The following is a 26,178-nucleotide window of genomic DNA, read 5'->3' on the forward strand; positions in this document are numbered from 1 at the left end:
TGATATCTAGTTCAAACAAACTTGCATTTCTTTTCATGTAACCAATATAAATCAAATTTAATGCTAGAGGAAATGGAAAGTGGAAAGATTTGGTTTTCTCTGACTAAGCACTAAAAAAGTAAACACTTCATCACCTTATCCAGACTGATTGCACACTGATGCAGGTACCTTTTTGTTTGTTTGTTTGTTTTGTCATAAATAAATAAAACACACTTGATATGCTATTTTTTTATTTCCAAATATCAAGTATTCAAGAGTTTGTTTTGTAAACACATGTTTACAACAGATGCTGACAATAGATTTCATGAAACAATGTGTTACACAGCTTTAAAATTATTCTAAGCTCTGCTGAGAAATAAATATCCATTAAAAATCCCCCCATACAGGAGCCTAAAATATGAAGAAAAAAAAAAAAAAAGAAAAAAAAAAAAAAAAGCATAACCAATTAGTCTCTTTTTACCACAGCACAGCACCCACACACTCATACAGTCAGACATACTCTACGAATTTCCTTAATACTCTACACATTTGCTTAATAATTAGTTGTTGGTGTTTTTTTTTTTTTTAAAAATAACTAAACACTTACGGGCAGTGTGCCCACTCCATGCTCCTAACATGCTACCCAGATTATTTTGTTGCTGTTCTGCTTAAATCATTTGGTAGAGGTATGCACTGCAGCTGAGGGCAAAACTCCCATTTGCTCAAGTGGAGGAAAGAGCAGGTCTGTTAGGAGGAAAGCCTTCACTGAATCATGGATCACAGTGACTCCACATTCTTTTTTTGTTGTTTTTCTTGTTTGTACAGAAACAATTCAGGATTATTTTGTACAACTGTTTGCTTTGACATTTCCCTTTATGTTTTCAAAAGTACCTTTGTTAAAAGAGGTAAAATTTCTGACCTACCAGTCTGAGGTGTACCTCTCAGTGCTATTTAGGACACAAATGCCTCCTCTGAATGAGCAGTCCAGACACAATAACACAAAATAATTATCTTTCAGAATTCAAAATGGAAAGGCAAAATATTGCCTGAAAGATACAACAATCAAAAAACTGTTTTAAATCTGAGCTCCCTTGAAAATTGGCCTAATTTGTCCTTTTTCCATTGGTGCAACTAGAACTTGCTTTTATTCCACCCCTCTCTTTCTGATATTTCATGGAAGAACATTAATATTTCAGATCTGAATCCTCATTTTAATACAAACTCTTACTAATGTTGCCTGGTTAAGAGGTTCCAGAATTTCCTGTCATTCCCATAGCATTTATTTTCAGTCTCTGCATATGCAAAGCCACTAAATAAAGTAACATTCTACAGAAGGAAGAATACATCCTACATGAGATTTCTGTGGTCTGTATAACTTCTACATTAGCCATTAGTGCTGAGTCAAATCCTATACTGCCTCCTAAAGTGACTTTCCCACAGAAGAGCTAGGCAAAATTGGACCACTAGGAACTATAAACACTGTCTTTGCTGGAGCAGTTCCAGCCTTTAAGAATGAAAACACATGCAGTTGCACAATTGACATGTTTTGAATATGTCATTTAAGTCATAGTGAATACATCATAAAATACTTCAGTACCTATTAGCACCACAGTGTTGTTTAGCCCAAAGATTATCAAGCTCACTTTTCCTTGAGTTGACCAATGTTTTGGATGCTTTTTGTAGCCCTTCATAAATTCCACAGCTTTTCACCTATTCTATATCATGAGAAAAAAATAAGGTTACAGGATAACATTGTGACAGCTAATTTGAGACAGAAAAAAAATAAAATACAGTATACACAATGGATAAAGTAATCATTAGAAGAGTAGAATGGAACCTGAATAAATAAGCATCTATTTTACTGAAACCAGTAAAAGTTTGGAGCTACTTTGAACTTGCGGAGCGAGACCTGTGTTTAAAAGGCTGGATTAAGTCAAAAGAAAATAGTTTATCTGAAGGATTGGAGGCTCATGGGTTTATGCTAAAAATTATGGTTATTAACTACATCTGATTACAGATATTGGATATGGATATTACCAGCTGTCCTCCTTACTTTATGTAGCATACTCTGGGAAAGGATAGGGAAAATTTTCTTTCTGAGGATCAGCTAAGATTTCAAAGCTTTGGCCATGTAATAGTATGCATTAGTGCAGTAACGTATTCAGTAACAAAGTTAAGGAAGAAGAATCACATGAATTTTGGCCATATCTTTTCTCCACAGTGAAGGCTCCCATTTCTACTCTGTGACAATGTTTACCTTTTCCAATTGTTATTTGTAAAATAAGATGTTATATATGAAAAAAAGACAAAAACTTAATTCTATACCAAAGAATTAATGTACCTTTTTGATGTCAACTGCCTGTTTTCTAAACAATCTGAATGATAAAAATCTGTCTAAAATCAAGTCCAATGTGAAAAACCTGAAATATGTTGATACAGACTTAATCTACAACCAGCAAACGCTCTGTTCAAAGCTATGCCAATTCACATTGCAGTTGAGGTAAACCTCTGTTTCCAGGTGTTTTAAACCCCTGGAAAGCAGACACAGCTGGATGGCTTCAGCTGTGGGAACCCAGACAATGCAGCATAACATTTCCTATGCCGCTATATTATAAAAGAGAGAGTATTGAGAAAAGAGACAAAGATAAACATGTTAAGGAAATATTTTGTCTTTGATCTACAAAAGCAGAAGTACTAACCAATGATCAGAGTATAAAAACTAAACAAGTGCTTTATGTCGCTTAGTTCACATATACTTGCTAAAGTGTCTGTTTGTTAAGGTCCAACACAAGGTACTGGCCCAGTTCTTCAGCCTCATTGTCAGACCGATGAGGCTGAGAATCTGGTTCCAAAATTGCAGTAAGACACTTTGGACCTATTTATCATCAGTTTTATGTCAATATAACACCATGAAGAGCTGTGGTATTATACACACAGGAAGTGTAGTAAGGCAGCAGTAATTCAGGCAATTTGGGGGAAAATCTGCAAGAACAGTACAGAAGGTGCTGACCCCTCTACCCAGCCATGTTCACCAGAGTTCCACAGAGCAGATGGTGCTCTCTTCCATATGTGGAAGATACTGAAAAACTATCATTTGAACCTTTAGGTCCAAATTCTATGAAAGGGCACAGTCTTGAACTGTCTTTATGGCCAGAAAGATGCCCTTATTTAATCTGTATCCACACATAATACCTAGGTTTACAGCCAAAATTCATAAAACATATGAACAGTGTGTTTTGTCATCCAGATCTAGAATATACCTTTGAGCAAGTCCACAAAATATTTTGAATGCTAACGTGACCATTATCTGAGATGATCTGACAGAAGCCATCTCTGGCTGGATTAGGTGATATTAGATGACCTCATCAGGGTGACAAGTTGACTTGTACCTCTTGCTCTGGAGCTAGATAACTGTACTGCCTGGTGTAGACATGTTCATGATGCCCTCTGCTTCTGTATGCAGACTATTAATTTCCCTCACTGTGTAATCAATCCTCCTCCCCTACCTTTTTCTAGTTAGAATTCTAGTAAAAAGTTTTACAGTTTATATCACTGAATGTTGCTACTTAGAACTGTCTTATATTTGCAATTGAAAACTTCCTTCATTGCCAGATATATAAGTAGCCACATGTGAATGCCACAGGGAAGTACTTGAGTGCTACTTTGTGCTATTCTGGCAAAAATGATCACTGAATCCATGGGGAAAAAAAAGACATCTTAGCATGGAAATTACCCCTTGGGTAAAGGAACTCCTTTCTGAATGCACATGGGATTCAGTCCAACACCTATATACATGCATTATTTTTAAGTGCATCACTTAACTATATAAACTTACAATGTATTTAAGTGTTCTGTTGGATCTGAGCCATAATGAATAAATAGTTATGCTATAAATGTATGAGCTATATTTAAAAAAAAAAAAAAAGCAAGCATATATGTTTGAAAACACTACACTCAGTTGTTTGTAATTAATTTAGGAGCTTTCAAATATATTTCTAATATCTAGGAGGAGATTTGTTCTCCTAGTTCACTTACAGAACAGCAAGTTCTGAAGAACAGCATGTTATTACATGTATTTTTAAAGGTATAATGGCTGGACAAAGAGCCGAAAGCTTCCAATTACATATCAATTGCACCATAACATTCAACTCATTTCTGGTAGCTGTTTACACTGTCCTGAAAGGATAGCTCCAAAACACCAGTTCCAAATTATACCTTATTATATCCAGTATGCTCATGAGGAAAAGAGGACCAGAAATGCAGGGCTTTGCCTAGTATTGGAACTACAGGCATTCACTCTCCAGCTATACCAACCAAGACCACAACTGGAAGCTCTACAAACTACTCTCCTAACAGTACTGTGCTCATACGCACCCAAGGCTATGGCTATTCCCTTTCTAAAATCTTCCCCTTTTTAAGGAAACATGTATGAATGGGAGGCTAAGCCAGGATGGGAGGATAATCTCTTCAGTCATTTTTTCATGTATCATTCATGTATTTCTCTAAACTAGGAATAACTGGTGCAAGAGGAATTTAGGCAATCCTCATAGCATGAAGCCTCCCTGGGGACTTGTAGTTAACCTCTCTTTGTCATTGCTCCATATTATCCCTGGCTGGTTAACTGCAGGTAGCATACTTTGCCTACCAACAGCAGCGTGTGGCTGAACAGGACCCCTGCCTTACCTTTTCTTGTGCTTGCTGCTAACCAAAGTTAAGTGTTTGTGGGTAGAGAGGAGGAGGGCAGCACTTACAACAAATTAAACCAAAATGACTTCGGAACTTTACATTTCATGGTCAGGCAGTTTCATGACAACTCTGCTTCCTTCAGCAATGATAGCCTCCGAAAATAGTGTTTGCTCAGCAGGTCTCAGTCCATATTTCAGTCAGTGTTGACAACACTGGAATTGACTTCTCTAGTGAGTTACTGTTTTTACCCTGTATGCTTTTATTGGCTTATTTTAGACTGTTACAGCTTACTCATAATAAAGCCTCCTTCAGGAACAAATCAAAAATTGGCCAGAGGCTGGGTTTTCTTTCCTTCACAGGATGCTGATTTAATTACATGATTTTGTAGAAATATATTGTAATAATTATCTATATCAAAAATACTAAAGGATTTTGATGCTCTTTTTGCTAAGCATATAATTTTGAAAGGAAAATTAAAAGGCTACAGAAGGTATGTAAACACAGGTTTTTCAGCATTTCCAAAGGGAGCATCTTTCCCTCTACATTCCAATTTCTCAGACCTTTTTTTTTTTAAAAAATGAATGTTTTTAGAAGTTGAGGTGTCAGGACATCCTAAAAAACAAAAGTTCTCAGTTCTGACAAGCTCTGAATTCCTTTGAAATCAGCTCAGAAGCTGCAGCAGTTGCAGATGTGTCACTTACATAACTCTCATTCTCTGTCATCAGTGTTAGCTCCTGACAATCCTACAAGCCTAATCTGCTCTCACTTGTTATTTGTATGGAAAATACGTGCACACAAGGCATGAAATAGAGTAAATCGGGAGAGATGATTCATCTCCAGCCTCTTTTTGATTCCCTAAATGCTCTGTTTCTGAGATATTTGAAGATTGTCTCTCTTCACCTCATCCCATACTGATTAAAATGGGCAAGTGATTAAAGTGGATGGGTGATGGGTTGCAATTACACTTTGTCCTACTACTTTGCCTCAAATTTTGCCATGGCATGAATTTCTTTGTGCAAGAAGCATTAAAAACTGTAAGAGAAGGAGACACTTTTAGCATCTATTCTGATATTCTATGGAAAAAAAAATGTACCCTGTACCTTTGAGCCAAGGAAATTTACTCCTCGAGATGAGAAGTATAGAAGCTAATGTCTCAGGTGGCACAAGCTGGCTAGGGTTTTAAACTGTTTTAAACGTGGGGTTTAAACATAGGGTTTTAAACGTGCTCAGTGGCTGCACAAACAAACAAAAAAAAAACAAAATATTGACCCTGAAAACCTGTTACTATGTACAGAATAGCAGGAGGTGATTTCACTTATATTCCTCTCTGCTGTATTTTGGGGTAGAAGCATCAGAGTCTGTAGCCAGAGTGGAAGTCATTACAAGTCAAATAAATGGACTGAGACATTGTGAAATAAGCAGCCAGCATTTCAAGCAGGGGAACCAGCCCTGTGGTTAAGCCCATATGTTGGTCAAGAAGAGACAGGAGATGATGGAATGCAACCAGCAAAGGAGAAGGAGAGGGAAATGTACTCTTCCCAGGTACCAAAATGAGTATTGCCTTTAATTTCAAGGGAAACAGGACTTGGTTCCATATAATATTCAATCATCTTACATGTTGTAAATTAAAAATCCAGGAAGAAAATCTTTCTTACATTCCCAAAGTTCTGCTCTCTGTTATTTATTTTCATGCAGGCTCCCCACATGACAAAACCCAAACCTGCCCATCGCTGATTCCTCTTAAAAGAGTGCTTTTAATTTCCTAAACTTCTAAGACTTTCCCTGGAGGGTAAAATACAGCTTTGACTTCCTGATGTCCGCCTGAAATCATTCTCTGCCCTTTGAGACATCATTAGTACATCAGAAGAAGGACACTACAAAGCCTCCAGAGTAAGATATGAAATGCTAAGTACATTTGATGAGAAAGTCTCAGCATCTCCAGGGGAGAAAACACACCATAGTAATTTGGAATAAGCAATGGCCACTTCACATCCCATGGGTCCATGCTTACAGACAATTTCTATTCCTAGCTCTTCCCTGGGAGGTGGAGGAGAGCCATGCTTTGCCTTCATGGAAAGCTTTAAATGCTGAGGCAAGTTGTCCACATGTGGGACAAACCATACAACTACGACTTCCAGGGCTTCCTCCACCCTGCCCCAATGTCAGGCAGCAGGAGAGGCAGAACAGGGGCAGAAATGCTGCTGGTGGGGAGCACAGCACCGCAGAGGTGCCAGCAGTCAAGAAGAAAACCTCATGCCAGGCACGGTGGCAGCTCACGTGCTCTCAGCCACCTTGAAGGGTTTCTCTGCTGAGTCCTGGAGCAAGTGGTGCTGCTTTGGCCCTGATCCCTGCTGTGAGGGCTCCACCAGGTCCCACACAGCCCGCCAGACATGAAACAGGACCATTAACTCTCCCTGGAGGTTTCTTCACCAAAGCTGAACTAGACTTCTGAAGTGCTGCCAAGCACTTCCTATCAAGCTATAACTGGTTATTTTCTTTTTCAGGAAAAGTATGGATTCAGTACTAATAACAGCCACTCAAATAACTGCCAATATCATTGCAGAAGTATGCATGTCTGGTCTGGTATGTTCATATGACTCCAACATCCCAGTGTTATTACAAATTAATACTGAAGGTTTTTTGTTGTTGTTGTTGTTTTTTTTCTCCAAGCATTATACTTTCCTAGCCTGTGTACTTTGTGAAGAATGACTGCATCCAATTAATTGAAAATTATCATACATTTTGACAGGATAAAGATATTATGTCTCAATATTTGCAAACATTACCTGATGCAGAACTTTTGTATGGCTTAATGTGTTATTAACAGTACTTTAAACCTTATGTTCTTTTTTATTTTAATGCTTATGTCTGAAAATAGCCCCTTTCAAATTGAGTCACAATGATGTCTTTAAAAGCAAACTTTAAACTTAATTTGCTGCACATACAATTATCCAAGTAAGTTGCATAGTTTAAATAAGTTTAGTTGTGCTTTGTAGCAGAACTCACAGTAATTACTCATCTCTTAAAAACACAATTTGCAGATGTGAAGCTGATGATACATTTAAGCATTTTTGTGACATCTAGACATCAACAATATGAGTTTTTGTCACTCTTTCACTGACTTTTGCTGTTCATAATACCTCACCCTTACGTTGATATTAGATCAGAGCATGGACATTTAATGGACACATCTGAAATAATTACAAACACAATTTTTAAAACTCCGTTGTCAGGAAGGGAGAAATAAGAACTTGGGTTGGTTTGAGGTATCCAGCCCTCAGGAACATACTATGGTTGTTTGCATTAAGCTTTGTTGGTTTTTATCATGTGTTACATTTAGATTAAAAATAGAAGGCACAGGTGTTTTACAAGGCGCCATAATTAAGTCAACCAACAAAACTAAACATTACATTACCAAACCAGGGGTCTATATCTCAGCAGTGACTTCTTCCAATGCATTTTCATTTGAGGAATTTATTGCTTCTGAAAAAGGGCCAGGGTATGTCTGTGCTACGCAGTTCATTCCTTGTGCCACACCAATGTCTCCTCGAGAACTGAAGGTAGGGCAGGATCTAGTCCGTGCATAGTTTTGTTGGAGTCCAGCTTGGCCAACCATCTCACTCACAGTGTTCACCGGCGAAGCCCTCCACCTCTGTCTCTGTAGTTGCTCTTCTTTACACTTAATGGAGTACCAGGCCAGAAAAATAAAAAAGAATCCCACAAATTTGAGAGCAGCGGCCAATCCAAAGTAGACAAAACGAAATGAGGTGACATCGTATTCCCAGCAAGATCCTTGTACGCCACAGTCCTGTTGCCAAAGCATGCATGTGGTATCAATAACAGCCCCAAAATAAATTGGAGTGGGAATGTAAGCTGAAATAAAAATAGCGACAGAATTAATATGTGTTAGCATACAGTGGAAGACTTCTTAAGAAACTATATATCTAAGCCAAACAGGCATATGTCAAGAAGTTTTGAGATTTCTACCCTCCTATTCTTCCCACCACCACTACCTATCCCCCACATGAAACATACCACACATGTGACAGTGTGCAAGCAACGAAGACAATGCAGCAACACCTTACTATAGTTACTGCTCCAGTCTGCGGTCCCCAGACAGCTCTTCATAAACTATGTGTCCCTCAAAAGAAATTCCAGTGTTGCTCTCAGGAAATAAAATCAGCATAGGAACAAAACAAGGTTATCTCCAGTGTTACTTGTTGAACACCCATTATCCATGAGTTGGGAAGGAGTGGGGGTTGCTGCTTTAGATTAAGGGGAGAAACCCCCCAAAACTGAAAAAAGTTTATCTTCCTGGAGAAAGATGGAAGTGGACCACAAAAAAATCAGATTTTCTTTTGAAGAGATCTTCCTCGGAAACAGAAGTAAACTCCTAAAGCTACTATAACTGCAGCCAGACCCTTATACACCCTGCTCTCCCTGAAAATATTACACCTTTAAGATGAGTCAGAAAGAGCCTGCCCCAAAGACAACCGTTGCCTTACTGACCAGATGCAGCTAGATGGGGCTCCCCTCTTCTTCTCTCTTAGAATAGTCATCATTTGCTCTATACACTTTTGGTAGTAGCTGAACACCTGGACTACATGTTAGGCAGGATTTTAGAAGTTCAAGACCTTGAAAGGAATCAATTTGTGTAAAAACCACTTTTAACATGCTTTTCTTTTTGCTTTGAAACTTTGTGAATCATAGAATATCCAAGTTGGAAGGGACCTACAAGGATCATCGAGTCCAACTCCTGGGTCTCCAAAGGACCACCAAAAAAAAAAAAAAATCAGACCAAGTGTCTAAGAGTGTTGTCCAGATGCTTCTTAAACTCTGGTAGGCTCACTGCTCTGGGGAGCCTGTCCCAGTGCCTGACCACCCTCTCCATGAAGAACCTTTCCCTAACACCCAGCCTGACCCTCCCCTGTCCAAGCTCCATGCTGTTCCCTCGGGTCCTGTCACTGTCCCCAGAGAGCAGAGCTCAGCGCCTGCCCCTCCGCTCCCCTCGTGAGGGAGCTGGAGGCTGCAATGAGGCCTCCCCTCAGCCTGCTCTACTCTGGGCTGAACAAACCAAGGGGCCTCAGCCACTCCTCATATGTCTTCCACTCTAGACTTTTCACCATCTTTGTAGCCTTCCTTTGGACATTCTCTAACAGTTTTATATCTTTCTTATACTGCAGTGCCCAAAACTGCACACAGTACTTCAAATCAGACATTAAGTAACATTAGATACTTATTTTGAAAAAGCAAAGAACTTTTCTTATTTCTGAAAGCAACAAAAACATGTTTCTAAAACAACAACAAAAAATCATTTTAAGTGATATATAATAACTGTATTAATACATTGTATATATTCACAGGGTGACCAGTGGTATTTCATTTTCTTTTCCAAGTAGCCCTTGTTTTTGTCCTTGAATATGTAACATTATGTGTGGGAGAGGAGAAATTCTGAAGACATACACACTCCTTCTACAAACACTATTTAAAAGACTGATACTGTTTTTGTTTTGTTATCTAACCAGATCAAGAAGTTACCAATAAATGCTTGTCAGAAGAAATCATTAACTTGTCAAAAACTGAATCATTTCATGGGGAATGACTATTTTGACAAATCTCTTCTTTTCTTGTGGAATGATTCTTAAATAAAAATTGAAACTGTAAAAAGAAATCTCTTTCTGGGACAAAAATGTTGTTCTGGAAAGTCAGTAATAATATATGTATACATATATACATATATATGAAATACATACTCAACTACATTTTCAGGAGCTATTAATTTTAGGTTCCTGATACAATTAGTCAGGCAATTAATATTCATGGAATTTTAGTACTTTTATGGTACATTTAAGCCAAATATGGCAAGCCTTTTGGGAACTCTGTGGTTTATGTGGAAGCTTAGTGACTGCAAGACTTACCAAGAGTACGTAATAAAACAAACTGCATTCCTAGTGCAAAGGGCCGTTCCCCATCTTCCACAGACCTAGCAGGCAAAAAGAAAACTCTTTTGAAGAAACAGTCAGTAACAGATAATCATTGTAGTATGTTCTGCCTTCATCTCCCAGCTTTCTTTTTTCTGAGCTATAATAAATCCTTGTCTAAATTTCTTCTGTTTAGGTTCTAATATTGTTAATTCTTATTGCTAGGAAAAAAAAAATAATGTCTCCTATCCCTGTTCAATCAAAATCTCAATCCTGCCTTTGAATTTTTCTTTACCTCTGTAAGGTAAAGAAGAATCTGATCCAAAACTATTAAGGAATTGGAAAATCCATCTAAAATGTTTGTGACTTCTCACAAGTTTCCTATTATTTCATCTAACCTCTTGCTTTGTTTGCCCTTTTTTTTGCAACCAAATCAAAAGCTTGAACATTTTTCTTTGAATGGACAAATGAACGACACTACCTTTACCTACAAAGACCACGTTGTTCTCTACCCTTATATGACCACAGTGACAACAACACTACTACAGTACAGAACTTAAAGTTCAAAATCATTAGGAAGAAAAAAGGAAAGATTCAAAAACAAGCATGTGGAAGAAATGAACAATTTAAAGAAACAGAAGAGGATCATTTTAAAACTTCCTTTCATTTGAACTATGAATGATTCAAATATTACCTTTTCTCAATTGCATTTTAAAACCTAAACCATTGTTCTAAGAAGGCTGAAAATTTCTTTAAGAGCTGTATTTTTCTTATGTTTTTATTTGTTCTCTCTTTATATGGTCTGGAAATCCCTGGACATTTGTTTCCTAAGAGTCATTATCATGTCACATATTCTAAATGCAAGAAAGTTTCACTTTATCCATTTCATCCCTATTCTCTTCCCTTGGTAAGGATACATAAGCTTGAAGGAGTTAGGCTGCATTGCTCCAGCCTCTCTGACACAGACACTGGTGAGAGCAGGCACAGCAAAAATACACTAAGGTCTTACCTGAGTGTCACTATGATTGCTGACGGCTGGGCACACGCTGTTATAAGGGTCACAATGAAAAGAAATATCAGGAATGGGATGAGCGTGTTGCAGGTTCTATCACACTTCCCAGAAACAGCATAGCCATTTTCATTCAGGTAGGTTTTGACGATAACCAGTCTGAGCTGACTGCGCTGGCCCACTGTTGGCGGGGTGATAACCTGGCGGCTTTGGACACAGGCACATTCTGTGTAATTTCTTACCTGGGAAAAGGAAACAGAGAACATTTGCACATGAAAAACTTGCAGGAGAAAAACATTACACAGGAACGTGGTACGTCCCATGCAGTCTTCTCATCAGGAATCAAACACTACTTCTCCATCTTCTGCCTCTAACATTATTACCCCAGGTACAACCAAGGCTGCCACTCCAAGGGTTTTGAAAGGCAGCCCAAACTTCGCGTGATAGGACTGCCATTGCTTATGACTACCACCATTTAGGCTGACTGTTATAAAAAAAAAAAAAAAATCTGGGACACTTTTGGAAAATTCTGCAAAAAACATTCAATCACTTCTGACAAGGAGACTGGAGGAAAAGAGTGTTTCTATTTTTTTACCAAAACTGTGAGGAAACACTCTTTAAACAGTACTGACAATGCCATATTCTGGAATTTGGCAGGCTGTCAGTTTTCATCTTCTAGAGGTATCTTCTGCTATCTCAGTGGAAACCTACCAGACTCAGCTAAAGAACAAAAAGCTGCACTGCACACTTGGAGCCCAGAGACTGTCAGCTGGATGTAGATATGGATAGGATGTAAACAGGTGCAAAAACAGAGAACAAGGGACTTAAACAGTGACACTGGAGGACATGAGATTCCTGACTGGGCAAAGAGGTTGAAATTAGGATGAAAAGATTGTGTAGCAAACTGGCATTTCACAGGCAAAGGGGATTGTGATATGAGCAAGGTGAAGAAAAGCTATGTCAGAAATAGCCTCCCATCTACTACTGTTTTCTAATAGCAAAGGGGTGTGCAGTAGATGAGAATATTCCAGTATTAGAGAGGATCAGGGCCAGTGTGATGTTAAAGGAAGGAACTTTTGGCTTTTATGTTCACATTCTTAAAACATAGGACCACACGTGCACAAAAGTTACGTTACAAGACCATCTTAATATTGCAAATTTAAGCACTCAGGCATCAGGAAATATCCAAATTAGGGTTGACTGTCAGCTTTAATTTATGCCCATGTATGCAGTTGTGTTATAACATTGCTGTACATTCTTTTTCCATGGTATTTAGATGAATTTCTGAATGAGTATTTATCCAGTAGTTTACCTCCAATTTTCAAAATGTGGCTTCATGTGTTTTTTCCTCACACTTATCATATTCCACTACAAATACAGAATGGCTCATATTTCATATGGATTTTTCTATCACACTCATCATTATAGCTTAACATTTTCAAAGAGGTGTAATTTATCTTCAAAACAGTTAGGAGGCACTGAAGTTGTTATCCCTATTTTGTAGGTAAGTAACTGAAACAGATCAAAAGTTTTGGAAATGTGGGTGGCAAATCTGAGACAACCATGATCCCTTTTTTTTCAGAATATTTTTATATTCACAGCTTTTTCTGCCTTAACAGAACTCTTTCTGCCTTTAGATACACATTTAGGCACTTCTGCAAATGACACTTATGTTTATTGCTCATGTCCATTATCCAAAATATGAGGAATACTAAATTAATGTGCAATTGGGAAAAGTTTGGTTTAATGACTGGCCCAGTAGTGTTTAGGAATAGAAGCAATGACAGAATTCAGTTTCCCAAGGCAGCACTCCATTGTCTAATATCACAAGTATTAGCTTTCTTCCTACAGTCCTCACCTTAATCTTCTTATTGCTTCAAAATAGGCACTCTACAGAAAATCTTGCTTCATCAGCAGAAAAAAAACAAGTCTGTACACTAAATGAGACAGAGGTCTTATGCAACAGAAATGCTAGAGTACAGGAACATGTACATTATACCAGTTCTGAACTGTACACGGGCATCCTTTTTCCTGCTTCCAATTTTAAGTGGTTAATTTTGAAAATACTATATATTATAGGCTTAAATCCAAATGTTATGTTAGCAGCATTTTATGCGCTATAGAGTGACACAAACCTACATTTGTTGTTTCTAAAAGTACCCTACATAAAGCATTGTTTAATCAAGAAAAGTATTTTTCTATTCATTCTATTCACCTTTAGCTACTGAGTTCAAACTTCAGTCCATGAAGGATCTTTTTTTAAACAATAGTAGGAAATAGTGTATTTCAAAATTTGTACTGATGAGTACATACTACCAAAGTATATCCTACTAAATGAATTCGTAGTGCCAGTTTGATATCAGGTGAAATATAGCAAAGATCAAACCTGTGTCTCAATCCAGTAAAGCACAAATAAGATTTATATAGACACTGAAAGTTAACCACAGGTTCACACTTCAGGCTTTTAAAGCAATTTTCTACTAAAAAACAGAAAGGTACTTTAAAAAACTATATATAGGAAACTAGTCTGTTCTAGGTGGAATCTATGTAGGAACCTTAATTTATGGAATGAATATCCATTCAAACTGAATGGATCCAGTCAAACCTGATAAAAGGCAGTGATGGAACCACCATCCTCCAGTTCACAGGCTGGCTCACAACTGCAAATCAGGAGACTGCGGCATTATAAATAAGCTTTCTGGAAAGTACAATTAAGTCCTTAGAAAATCAATGTTTACATTACTTCCTGCCTTTCTTAATGATTTTTTAAGACAGTTCTGTAATAGAAGAATTTAAGGGTTTGCATTTCTATGAAATGAGCATAACCACACTGCTGTTGCTACTAATGTCAGATCGTATATTTCAATGTTTTTCTGTGCCCATTTCAGGAAACTACCAAATTTCTATGGTGTGATTTAACCAGCAGGATGCCCTCCGCCAGTCCAGAAGACAGGGAGGACTGGGCTGTAACAGGCAATGTGTTTCCAAGAAAGAAAGTGGATTAACATCTTTTAATTTCTGGTTACTTGAGTTTAAAGATAATCACTTAGGTTGGAAAAGGTCTCAAGAAGGACATAAGAATGGCGAAGCTATTTTACAAGAGCAGAATAAACAGGCAGTCTTTTACAATGAGATTGGCACAAACACCAATGGCTTTAAAAAGGCCATAATTAAATTTAGACAGGAGTTTAAAACATTTCCTGAAGAGTTAAGTTCTTAACTACCTGAAGAGTTAAGTTCTTCCTTCCATTCAAAGAGGGAAAAACAACAACAAAAATACCAACTGCTCTTAGAAGTAACATCAATGAGCTTGTGAAAAGACTGTATGCTTCGAGGGGGGGATGTTTGCTCTAGAAACAGAGTAGTCTTTGATCTGCTCTGACCCTGAGGAGCTACTCGCTATCTGTAGGTTGTATGTGGGTGGGTGGGTGAAAGACTTACCCCTGTGCTATGGTTTCCACCATTGATGCAGCCAGCTAGGCAAGGATTAAAATATGTAATTCCATCTGATCCACAGACAGGCTCGTACTCATGAATCTTACATCCGCAGTTCACATTACAGCTCCCAGTCAGATTCCTGTGGGCCATGGCAAGAGTGGGACTGAAGAAAGGAAAAAGAGCATACTAGTAGGGCAAGTACTAGTATCCTGCTGTTCAGAAGGAGAAAACATCCTAGCCATTAACTCTGGAACTAGCACTTGATCATTAAAGAAAGGCTGCATTAACTCTGGATCATGTACATGATTTAAACAACATAGAAGAATGCCCCAGGCATCTCTGCTGTCAACTGAAAACACAATACAAAAATAATCCCAAAGTATAAAACTTTTATGTTTTTGCCTTGGTAAAAGTTGTATTTTTTTTCCTGATTTTTCTTTTCTTTTAGATGCCACTACTTTGTATGCCCACCATAACCTGCAGCAATTTGCCGTTAATTACTAATAAAGGCCCCATAAGCGAGATATAAGCTTTATATGAACTAATAGGAATCTCTTCCCACATACTAACAACTGTTCAGAAAATTTAATGCTTGCATTATACGTGTATCAGTGATATAAAACACAGAAATCGCTCTAGATCTGGAGAAGTACTGTTCTTTTACTAAATGTCTGTAAAAGAACCACTACTCCACCTCCTTGGATTTTTTCCCAATATCCTGCCAAAAAACAACTTTCTAAGTCCTCCCATGAAGAGTTTGGTTGTATGCTCAGAACGACTGAGTTCTCATGTGCAGCTCATGGCTGGAATGAAGATTTATCCCCCCATGGCTTTGCTTTACCAGTTGTACCACTGTGGCTCAATCCAGACATGGCTAAGACCTCAGTAATGGTAGAGTCTGTATCTGTAAGATCATAGACTCTTCATCAGAATGAGGTGGAAAAAAACCTCACTGATGAAATGCTTCTCCTTGCTTCTTGTAGAAAGAAATCAGCTCTGCTTACAACTGACTGCAAACTGTCACAGTCAGAGGTTTTGACTCAGGTTGATGAAGTTGGACAGTAACCAACTCACCCAGCTGCTGCCTTGCCTACCACATCACTTCAGTCCTGCCTAAAACAACTCTCAGGTCACTTGTAAACCACCAGCTCTAGGCACAAGCACTGCAAGGTTACCCATTTACACCCTGCCCCAAAGAAAAGACCAGGGTGACACTAGACTTTTAGCATTCCTGGATATAGTGAGGGCTTGGAGTACAAAGCAAAGGAGGAAAAGCACTAGCAGAAACAGAGTCAATCTCTTCTCTGAAAGAAAATACTAGAACCTCCTACATAACTGCATATATAAATTGTGGTCATAGACTAACAAAGTTAAAATAAAAAACTTTTAAGAAAGATAAAATGGATACTAGTTTGTTTCTTCCCAAGTTAAAAACAGACTGGCACAACTGGGCCCAGCGTAAATACAGCTGATATCACAGGTAGTAAGGTGTCCAGTCTGTATTATCTAGAACCTTCTTATTAATGAGGAAATAGGTGATGATCAAACTGTATGTTTCTGTCACATAATTGTTTTGAAAAGCCATTTACTTTTAGTAAGTAAGTTTACGTACTAAAAGTATTACTCCTGCATAATACCAGAGGGTGTTATGTTGGAAGGTATCTCAAGGTACAGATAAATTATTACCTTTCATCTGTACTATTACTGAACATGGTAGCTCAAGTACCAAAAGGAAAATAACCAATCTGCTCAGATATATATGCAGACACACCATGAAATGCAAGTTATTTTCTGCTGTCATTATGAAGCCAAAATATAACAGGCATGGACTTTTAAATAGACTGTAATATATTTATACCTATTTTTACTACACTTACCATGTTCTCCATCTTGTTTCAGGTTCCTAAATTAATTTAATAAGTGGAAAAGCAGGCATCTGCAGGGTGGTTTATTGCTGATTCAATTTTCTGCGTCTCATTTGGAATTTCATCTGGTTTCAAAGTACTGTCAGCAACATGAAGGCATTAAGCCAGTGGAAAAGTTACCTGAATGATCTTATTCATACCAATCTATTTTCAAATGACAGCCTTGGCTGAGGCTGGGGAGCCTACCTTTTATTTCCTAAATACATTTCAGTTTAATGAAATCAAGGTTCCAGAATTCTGCACCCGCACTCCCTCCTCACTGTACAAGGCTACTCCAAAAAAACGAAAACTGAAAAGCAGCTGATACTGGTTTTCACTTGAAGCTTACCTTGTTATTGAGGAAAACCATGATTTTATTACACTTTCAGAAACTGCAAACTGTAGTTTCCTGTGATGCTTAAACAGCACTTTTTTTCTGGCATTTACTCCTCAGCGTGCATCTTACCTTCTATCTCAGATGCCCTCTCGGCCTGTAAATGCTATTTGGGGCCTCAAAGTACCCAAATGTTATGCACTGCAATATTCAGTATTGCAAAACCTAAGCTCTTCTGAAGACAGAGGGCCAGTTTCAAACCATTTACTTTAGGGACTGTAGTTTGTATTATCTAAACCTGGAAGTTTTTAGTTCATCCAGGTACCAAAGGCAGAAAGGCAGGTTCTCTAAAGAATGAGGACAGCTCACAGTTCTGAAGATCTCCAAAAATTCAGAACATGGAAATGAGGCAACAAAGCTGGCTCCCTGCCTCCTCTGCAAGGGAAGGTGAACTGGGAGCTGAGACTGGCAGTAAGAGCAGATCAGAATTGGGTCCAGAGTCAGAGACCAGACAGATTCAGCCCAGTGATCACACAGCAAACCTAAGAAATTTAGGGCAGGCCCTCACTTCCAGCTTTCTTCACAATAGCTCTTCTCAGTGATGGAGCTGAACCTGGACTCAGCCAGCTGAACTTCATAATTCAGGTGTCCAAGCTCCCACACACAGGTGGGGGAAAGTGCCTCATGCCCTGATATTTTATGGGAATATGGGTGCTCACTGACAACAGTTCAGTGAATTCCTACACATGGAGCAAAAACCTGCCCCTCTGGGCTGATAGCATTCTCCAGTTACATGAACTTGTAACAGATAATACTTCTATGAAGTGGAGGAGGAAGCTTCTTCTTCTTCATCGACTCTGTAACTGCCTGAGGTGGGAATATTGGGGTTCAAGGGCCTCCCCAACCTGAACGGGTTCACACTTACACCTCCCTGATATTATTTTTATCAGCAAGCTCCAAAATGGAGTGTCCTTCCATCCTTCCTGCTGAAACTGAACCTGATCTTAATCCCATTCATGTCTCCTCATCAATGACTCTTTATTGCCACATCTGTAAGCAAAACCTAGAGCAGGGACCAGGGCCCAAAGTCAGTTCTTCCAAAGGAAATCTCCTTTCAGTGTGTTTTAAAATCACATTCTTCCCTTGCTTACTCCTTCTTCTGTATCTCTATCTGTTCCTCATCTTTTTCTTCTTCCTCTTCTCCTGTATCCATTGCTGTAAAATAGCTTTAGTACCACAAAAGGAATGAAGGGCAGTCCTGTGTCAGAAGACTGAACTATGCAATAATTATGGTGCTTTCATGGACATCAGGAGTTCAGGGTCAGATTTCCTCAGACTAATTCTTTTCTGACCTCCTAGCAAAAACAGGCTATTGGGCAGTTCCCGTCTTCTCCACAACAACTGTTCAACACAGTGGCCAATGCTAATCAAAGTGGGTATCATTAGAAAACACACATCCATCCCTTCTGGATTTAGAATTATTTCAAAAGCTTCAATCCCATCTTCGAATCGCAGCAACTTAAACATCAGCACCTCCTTGCTGATCATAAAATGCATAAGAACCTGTGCTTGAGCATTTGGAGAACACTGGCCAAGATACAAACCACAGCATATTTTACTGCAGTAGTCCTCAAGAAAAAGTAGCCATACAAATCTCTGAGATTTAAGAGTTTTTGTGTAAGAGCCAGCACTTTCATCAGCATGGTTCTGGGACTCTTCAAATGCTCATGGCATCTGAACAGTGAAGAAAGCTGGTGCTTTGGGAATGCAGTTTTAGATATTTTTCAGTTATGGGTTTTATCACAGAAATGGTACCAGAACCCTTTGCTGTGCTATTAGCTTATTTTGAAAGGTTACTCTGAACACTCCGTGTGCCGTGTTTCCCCCTTGTTTAGAGCTGCAGGATGCCACAGCTCACAGCTACAGTCACCCTGGCCTTGATCCACAGATTCTGGATCCTCTCTCAGGATGCTGGCTCTGCTTAGCTCCAAAGCACAGGGCTGTCACTTCTTCTTCTTCCTGGCTGATATATTTAAACTGGCTGACCTTTTCTTCAAAACTGGAAACTAAGAGTGTCCTCCATTACATCATTTATCTAGTAGTCTACTGAGAAGATATGAAAACCCGATTTCCAATTAATATTGAAGTAATCCCTACAAGGTTGAACCTGACGAAGAGGAGAGGCTGAAGGAATAAGACTTGAAGGCTTTTCCCAGGGACTAGAATATATATATATGAAAACCCCCAAACCCAGCAGTTGCATGTGACCTTCATCTTCTTACATCTGAGTGGTGAATGGAGCCACAGGCACCATCCTACCCCATCCTGTGGTTAGTGTGCAGTCCGATCCTGAAGACCTGAATTTCTGAGAACAAATGATAGTGTGGCTCCTTGAGAATTCACAAAAACAGATAGATTGTAAGTGTGAGCTAGGTACTGAGATCCATTAGGGCATGGGTATTTGCACATGCACCATAAACAAAAATCTTGCCCTGGGAATTATGTTGGTATGCGCAGCATCTCCACAGCGGGCACCGCAGCGTAATATTGAATTAACTGCTCTGCCTTGTTTGCCCTGCTCTCAGTACTGCTCAGTGGTGCCACAGAGAGGCCATGGCCATTCCGAGCTTGCTCAAGTGGCTGCTCTAAACAGATCAGCAGATATCTCGGGAATGTTGGCACCCCCTCAGCCAGGCAGGAGCTGAAGAGGAATCTGGACTGTTTGCGTGGCTGCATCCCCGAGATGCTGTGCTCGTGCTCACAGACCGGCACTGTTTTGGAGCCCTGTGAGGGCTGCTGTTTGCTCACCTTCACGTCTGCAACACTTGAGCAAAACTGATGTAAAGGTAAACAGCAAGCATCAGATGTATTGTTTCCCAGCAACCCTATGGATGATAAGGGATGTGCTGCTCCCATCTTCTACACCCGAATAGCTTGGAGACTTGGCTGAGGAGTCAGTCTACACACGACGCCTGTCATCCATGTCATCTGTCACCTCACCTCCCATTATTAGTGACACTACGCATTATAACTGCTGCTCAGTGGCTTCCACTTGACTCATTTTTAATGTATTTATACACCACTATTTGCTTTTGCTGAATATGCTTGTCCTCCCAGCTGTGCACTTTTGCAGCTGATCAAATGTTACTAAGTAGCTCTTAAATATTTATTGACTTGTCTACTGATCACACAAATCAGGTTCACAAATTTAGCTCTTGGAGCTCTTGGAGCTACTTTGCACTTTATGGTCTAGTTGGATGCTAACCAAAGCCTTTCTGAGTATATTCTTTCTTGTACCATAAACAAACAAGGTGCAGTTTTAGAAACAAGTTGCAGCCCTAGCAGGAAATTAAATATCTAGGACTGGTATTGGTTCTGTCGCCTTCTCAGCTATCAGCTGAAACCTGTTTCACTATATAATGCTGGATTTCAGAAGGCAATTTGCAGCAACATGTCATAGACCAGCATGCAGACTTTTCCAGTAATCTCCCAGCAGAACCTTCTCTCTGATGGAAAACACCCAAATCACCAAAACATTTCTCGGGAACATACTGATTTCAGCAGCGATGTGACAGACATTTTTCACAGAAACAAGAGAGGCAGCATTTTTGGAGTTTTGCAAGCTCATTGGCAGCTTGCTGAGCTAGATGTCCCTGGTGATAAATATCTGGGAAAAGCTGGGGTTCACAGCCTGCCCAGGGAACCCTCGTGAGGATGCCCTGGCTTCCAGCAGGGCTCTATCACCCTGCACATGCACAGAATGGGGGCATCTCTGGCTGCTGGGAAAGGCACAGCTTGGGCCTTTCCCCTCCAGCCTTTCCCATCCAATTAAATGCATTCTTCTGGCCTCTTACCCCTCCTTCACATCAAAGCCTTCTCGGCAGCAGATGGGTTTGGGACAGCTTTCTGGTACCTTGCGTAGCCAACTTGAGCTGCACTGCTGAATATTACCATGACATGCAGGTTAGGAAATCAGCTGAAGAATGAAAGTGAATGAAATCAGGCATGAAAATAGTTAGAAATATGAAACTGGAAACTGAACTGTGACCACTCTGAAAATTTACTCTTAGGGACATTTTTGTTTTGCTTGGAAGAATCCTTACATTTGCAGATATGCAAAGCAAATATGCTCAAATGAATAACAAGCTACAAATGAATGCAAGCTGTGTGTCTCCATCTTTCATCACTCCTTGTACCTCAACAAATCGCTGTATGGTTTATTATGGGTATTTGTTTGCTTTTTTGTTGTTGTTTACAGCAAATGCCATGCACACAAAGATTTTTTTTTATCTTCTCAAGAACATATAATAGACAAAATTATCCATTAGCTCTGTTTCCAAAAGCTCATTATCAGGCATTTTTAAGAGGTTCATATTTTCATCTGTATTACTCTGTACTGTATTACTCTGTACAATTACATCTGTATTCAGTCTTCAGCCATTGCTCTTTCCTCTCTTAAAGATGGGAAACTAGTGAAGGACTACAGATGCCAAGGACATGAAATCACATGTCTATGTAACCCCATTTTCATCATGTAAGATCTATATAGCTAATATATAGCACATTTTATAACACATTTCTGTGAATGCCTCTCACAGTAGTAAGTCATTTTTTTCTTGAAGGTGTATATTTTTCCAGCACTAAGCCAAACCGAAGAACTGTAATCCTGTCTTCTAACACTGAAAGGCTGCCTATTTCCCCAAAAAGAAAACAGAGCAGTAAACTCTGAATTACTGCACTGCACAGCACAGATTTACCTGCATTGGTCAGAAAAAGCAGAATTTATACACTGGAGCTAGTTAAGTCCTACTCATGATGTGTGCTGCTGGAAAAGCAGCTTAGTTTCATTGCACCTACTGCTGTAGACACACAGGATATGTGAGAAACAGCTGCCCTGCTTGTTTCAGTGGCATGGATGCTGTCAACCTGCAGTGATGCTTCATGAGCTCCCAGAGACATCTGTCATGGAGTGAGGCACTTGTGCACACACACAGAAACAGAGACCAGCCCCAAATGACAGCATTTCCTGAACTATTCTTTCAATTGCAAGCAATGATTCTGCTCATTTCGTTAAGAAGCTTTAACTGCAGGTTTGCTAAACATGCATACTGGGACAAAACCCAGAATCCCAGCTGGCAAATTGCATTTGTTCCCTTCTCAGGGAGACTGTTCTGTGTCTCTATGACACAATGCTGGTAAAGATAACAGAGAGAATACCTTTCCTAGATGTGACTGATGATAAAAGGGACTCTAGTTCCTAACACTTTGTCTAAACTCTGTTCTCCTCTCCAACTATTGTTCTGTGGAAGACTTATGGTTTAGGAATAAAAAGAAAAGGGAAAGTATAAGGCAGGATATGTCTTTAGAGCTGTGACCTGTTATTTCAGATATCCAGGCTTGGACTGGTACCTCACTGTGCTGGCAGTCTATACACAGATACTAAAAAAGAGGTGGACCCTCTTCCATGAGGCTACAATCTAAATTACATGAGGTTAAAAAAAACAATGCCTGATTATATTTTGGTAACATCTAAACAAAGAATTGGTTTGCACATGGCTTTATTAATATTTTTTTTAGATTGCTGTAGTAACCTACACTACTGAACACCAAGGAAACACAAAGAAAAGAAAACCCCTCACCCCACCACACAATTTCTCTAATGTTAATATTGGACTGTACGATAAAAAAAGTTATCTTAACTTGATGGTAATATTTTTGGTTTGGTTTTGAACCTTTAAGACCAAGGACATTCTGGATCTGCAGTCTCCTTGTTGGCAAACAGCTGGAATCACAGCAATGACGCAACTTTTGTGTAGCTGTCAAACAAGGGACCCTCTCACTGCGCTAGCTAGATTCCTTCTTTGTTGTTATTGTTCTGACCCAATTAGTCACTGCTTCCAAATTATGAGATCTGATTGGACTGAAAGAGATACAAGGGTAATAGAAACCCATACTGGCGGCCCAAGAGGAAGATTTTTTTTGTTAAGTGCCTCAGTAACTCAATTACGTGTTTTAACCAAACTTTAATTACACCAAAACAACAAAAAGCAATCAGAAAGGGCCTGTTTTGATTCATTACATGCCAGAAATATGAGAGAGGGAAGTGAACTAATCCAGGAATATGTCATTATGAGTAAGGCTTCCTGGGAGTCTGTTTAGTTACCCAATATCACAAAACATAGAAAAGACAGGTCTACAAACCACCAAAGTGGCTATTCTCTTCTATTTCCCCTTTATTCAACGATGGTGAGACCACACCTGTGGTGCTGTGTCCTCATCTGGGGTCCACCTTACAGAAGAGACATGGAACTTCTGAAGAGAATCCACTCCACGTCCACTCTCAGTACCCTGCAGGATGCCAGCCTGAAACACCAACTTACTGATGTTGTTTAGCAATTGCAGATAAAGAAATCTGCTATAACTACTGAGGTTCAATTTTAAATTTATTTATTGCACTGTGATATCACTTTTCAATAAATAAGTTGCTAATTGGGGTAATTTCTGAGCATTTAGCTCTCATCGAAGTGGCTGCACATCAGAGGGACACTTGAACTTTTTGAAAGCACTGCATGCTGTTTTTCTTCAATTTTGCTCTTTAATGCACTTTTATTCTCCTATATTAAGGTACAAATCTTAATTTTCTTCTGCAAGAAGCTGCAAGAAGACAATTCGCTGATGCAGGGCCTCCTATCTGGTTGCTAGTTATGATGTAAGAGGAGGAATGCTAAACAGCAGTTCGACATTAAGCTCTCTATACTGTGTTCAATATCAAACATGCCTTTAGAGGCAAGGCTCAGGAACTGAAAAACAGGCTCTGAAATGCTGAGATGTATAATACAGGGGTGTCCTTGACCTTCCTGATAACAGAACTGCTGATAAGGCACCAACAACGGAAAAACTGCTTGTGCCCAACATAAAACAGCAGAGAATCCTTGCATGTAGAAATGTATTCTAATCTCTGTGTGCCTCCAGGTCCCATCCACTTCCCTTCAGCTGGTACAGTCAAAAAAATACTGAGTTATGAACCATACTGAATTATAATGTATCACTGACTACATTGCTCAGTGCTGATGTGCATGTATTTCTGTTAACTAAAACCCAGCTCTTATGTGCTGGCTTATATCTCAACTCACCAAAGGCAAAGAGCTACTTTTTTGAATGTAAGAGAAAAGGAAAGGAGAACTGAACATACAAGTCCAAAGAAAATCAAGAAAGGAGAATCTCCCCTACAGTATGTCTACACTGCAGTGCAGCTGAGATCTCCAGGCTGCTGCCAGCACAAGTACCTCAGACCTGACATCGCCAAGCTAAGGTAGAGCATTGTGCAAGACAATTTACGCTGAACCAAACAGCTCTAGTGCTTCTTGTATCTGATCTGGTGTGTTGAACTGGCTTTGATGTCTGTACACTGTGCTGTGTGCAGTGAATGAAGAACATGTTTTATTAAACCTCGGAATGAAAGCATGCTTTTTTGTTGCACGAACAATTACATTCTTTGATGTCTGAGGAGAAGAGCTCCTTAGCAAGTAAATGATTTGAAGCTATCAAATGATTGACCATGAGGAATAACAGAATGTTTACCATGTCATATTTTCAAGATGAATTTATGAGTAGTGGTGCTTCTTTATTATTTTTTATCAGCTGATTTGATCACTGCACTAATAAAAAGTCATATAGGGCTGAGGCTGCAAACTCCTGAACCCTGCTTTATCACATGCTGGTTATTCTCAATTTCTGATGACATTACTGCCTAAGCATACCGATTTTTATACTGATTTCAAAGGCTTGATATACCACAATATTTCACCAAATTCTGCCATTACTATGTCTCATCTCTTGTAAGTAAGAAGAATTAGATGAAGATGTAAATGAACTAATGCTACTGCACTTTCAGAACAGCTGTGGATAGACTCCTGTTTCAATTCATGCATTTACTGCAAATACTATTTACCATAAAAGTGAATTAGATACTCTTACAACTCTAATGTGAGTGTTCACATACCAGTAGTTTTCCTTGACTTCAATTTTGGAATAGATTTTAATTACATAACACTTTTTCACATGCAGAGAACTACAACCTTCTCATTAGTCAGACAGGGACATTCTCATTCACTGCACAGTTCAGTTCATTGCTATCTGAAATTTATATTTTATTTCCAATTAATTTACATTTCTTCATCTACCCCTGCAGTCTTTCAACAAACATCACCAGAAGATGGACAATTGAACTGTCCTACCCACCTTCCATCCCCATTTTCTCCTTCTTCAACCCACTATGCTCAGATCAGGATTTATTGACCATGCTACTCCGCTCCACAGTTAGCCCACTGGCACTGAGATTTAACTCTAGGTATTAAGAACAAAAAGAATCATAGAAGCTTCCTACCAGCTCAAGACTTTTAGTTGCTGGTTTTCTTAGCATTAGTGTTTGACAGCAACTTAGTAACACACAGCAACATGCAATGCAAAATACTCTCTATGAAAAGTGTCTATTTTCTCCCTCCCTTGTTTTCCATTCTTCCTCTTTGTTTGTTATTTGGCTTGCTCACTGCCCCAGTGTAGTTTTTTCCTTATTTGATCACCCCTTTTCCTGCTCCACACTTCTTCTACAGTCTCTTCCAAAACTCAAAATGTCAGTCCAAAGCTAACCCTTAAAACTACAATATTCAAATATCTTTGATACCCAGCAACCAGCCATAAAAAAGAGGCAGACATTGTCTCAGATGTAGAAGCAAAGTGAAAAATACTGATTCAGATAAGTTTGTACTAGTCTGAAGGAAGCAATTTTGGGGAAAAGTTAATGCATTTTATAAGAAAGAAAATAAAAGCTCACGATCAAGCTTCTGAGGAACTACCTTCCAGTGAAACACCTTCTCACAACTTTTACCACACTTTCTTGCTTCCAAA

The 26,178-nt window shown here is 39.1% G+C and overlaps 1 protein-coding gene across 1 annotated transcript in view; it reads right to left on the reverse strand.

The window, feature by feature from the left end:
* Positions 1-566: 566 nt before the first annotated feature.
* SLCO5A1 (solute carrier organic anion transporter family member 5A1) overlaps positions 567-26,178 on the reverse strand; it is an 80,532-nt gene continuing 54,920 nt past the window's right edge. Inside the window, exons 7-10 of the mRNA XM_032181139.1 lie at positions 15,037-15,196; positions 11,596-11,837; positions 10,584-10,648; positions 567-8,538 (exon numbers count right to left, since the gene is read on the reverse strand). Coding sequence (XP_032037030.1) covers positions 8,093-8,538; positions 10,584-10,648; positions 11,596-11,837; positions 15,037-15,196 — 913 coding nt within the window. The 3' untranslated portion in view covers positions 567-8,092. The remainder of the gene's footprint in view (positions 8,539-10,583; positions 10,649-11,595; positions 11,838-15,036; positions 15,197-26,178) is intronic.

The sequence above is a fragment of the Aythya fuligula genome, chromosome 2, assembly GCF_009819795.1.
Source record: "Aythya fuligula isolate bAytFul2 chromosome 2, bAytFul2.pri, whole genome shotgun sequence".
NCBI lineage: Eukaryota > Metazoa > Chordata > Aves > Anseriformes > Anatidae > Aythya > Aythya fuligula.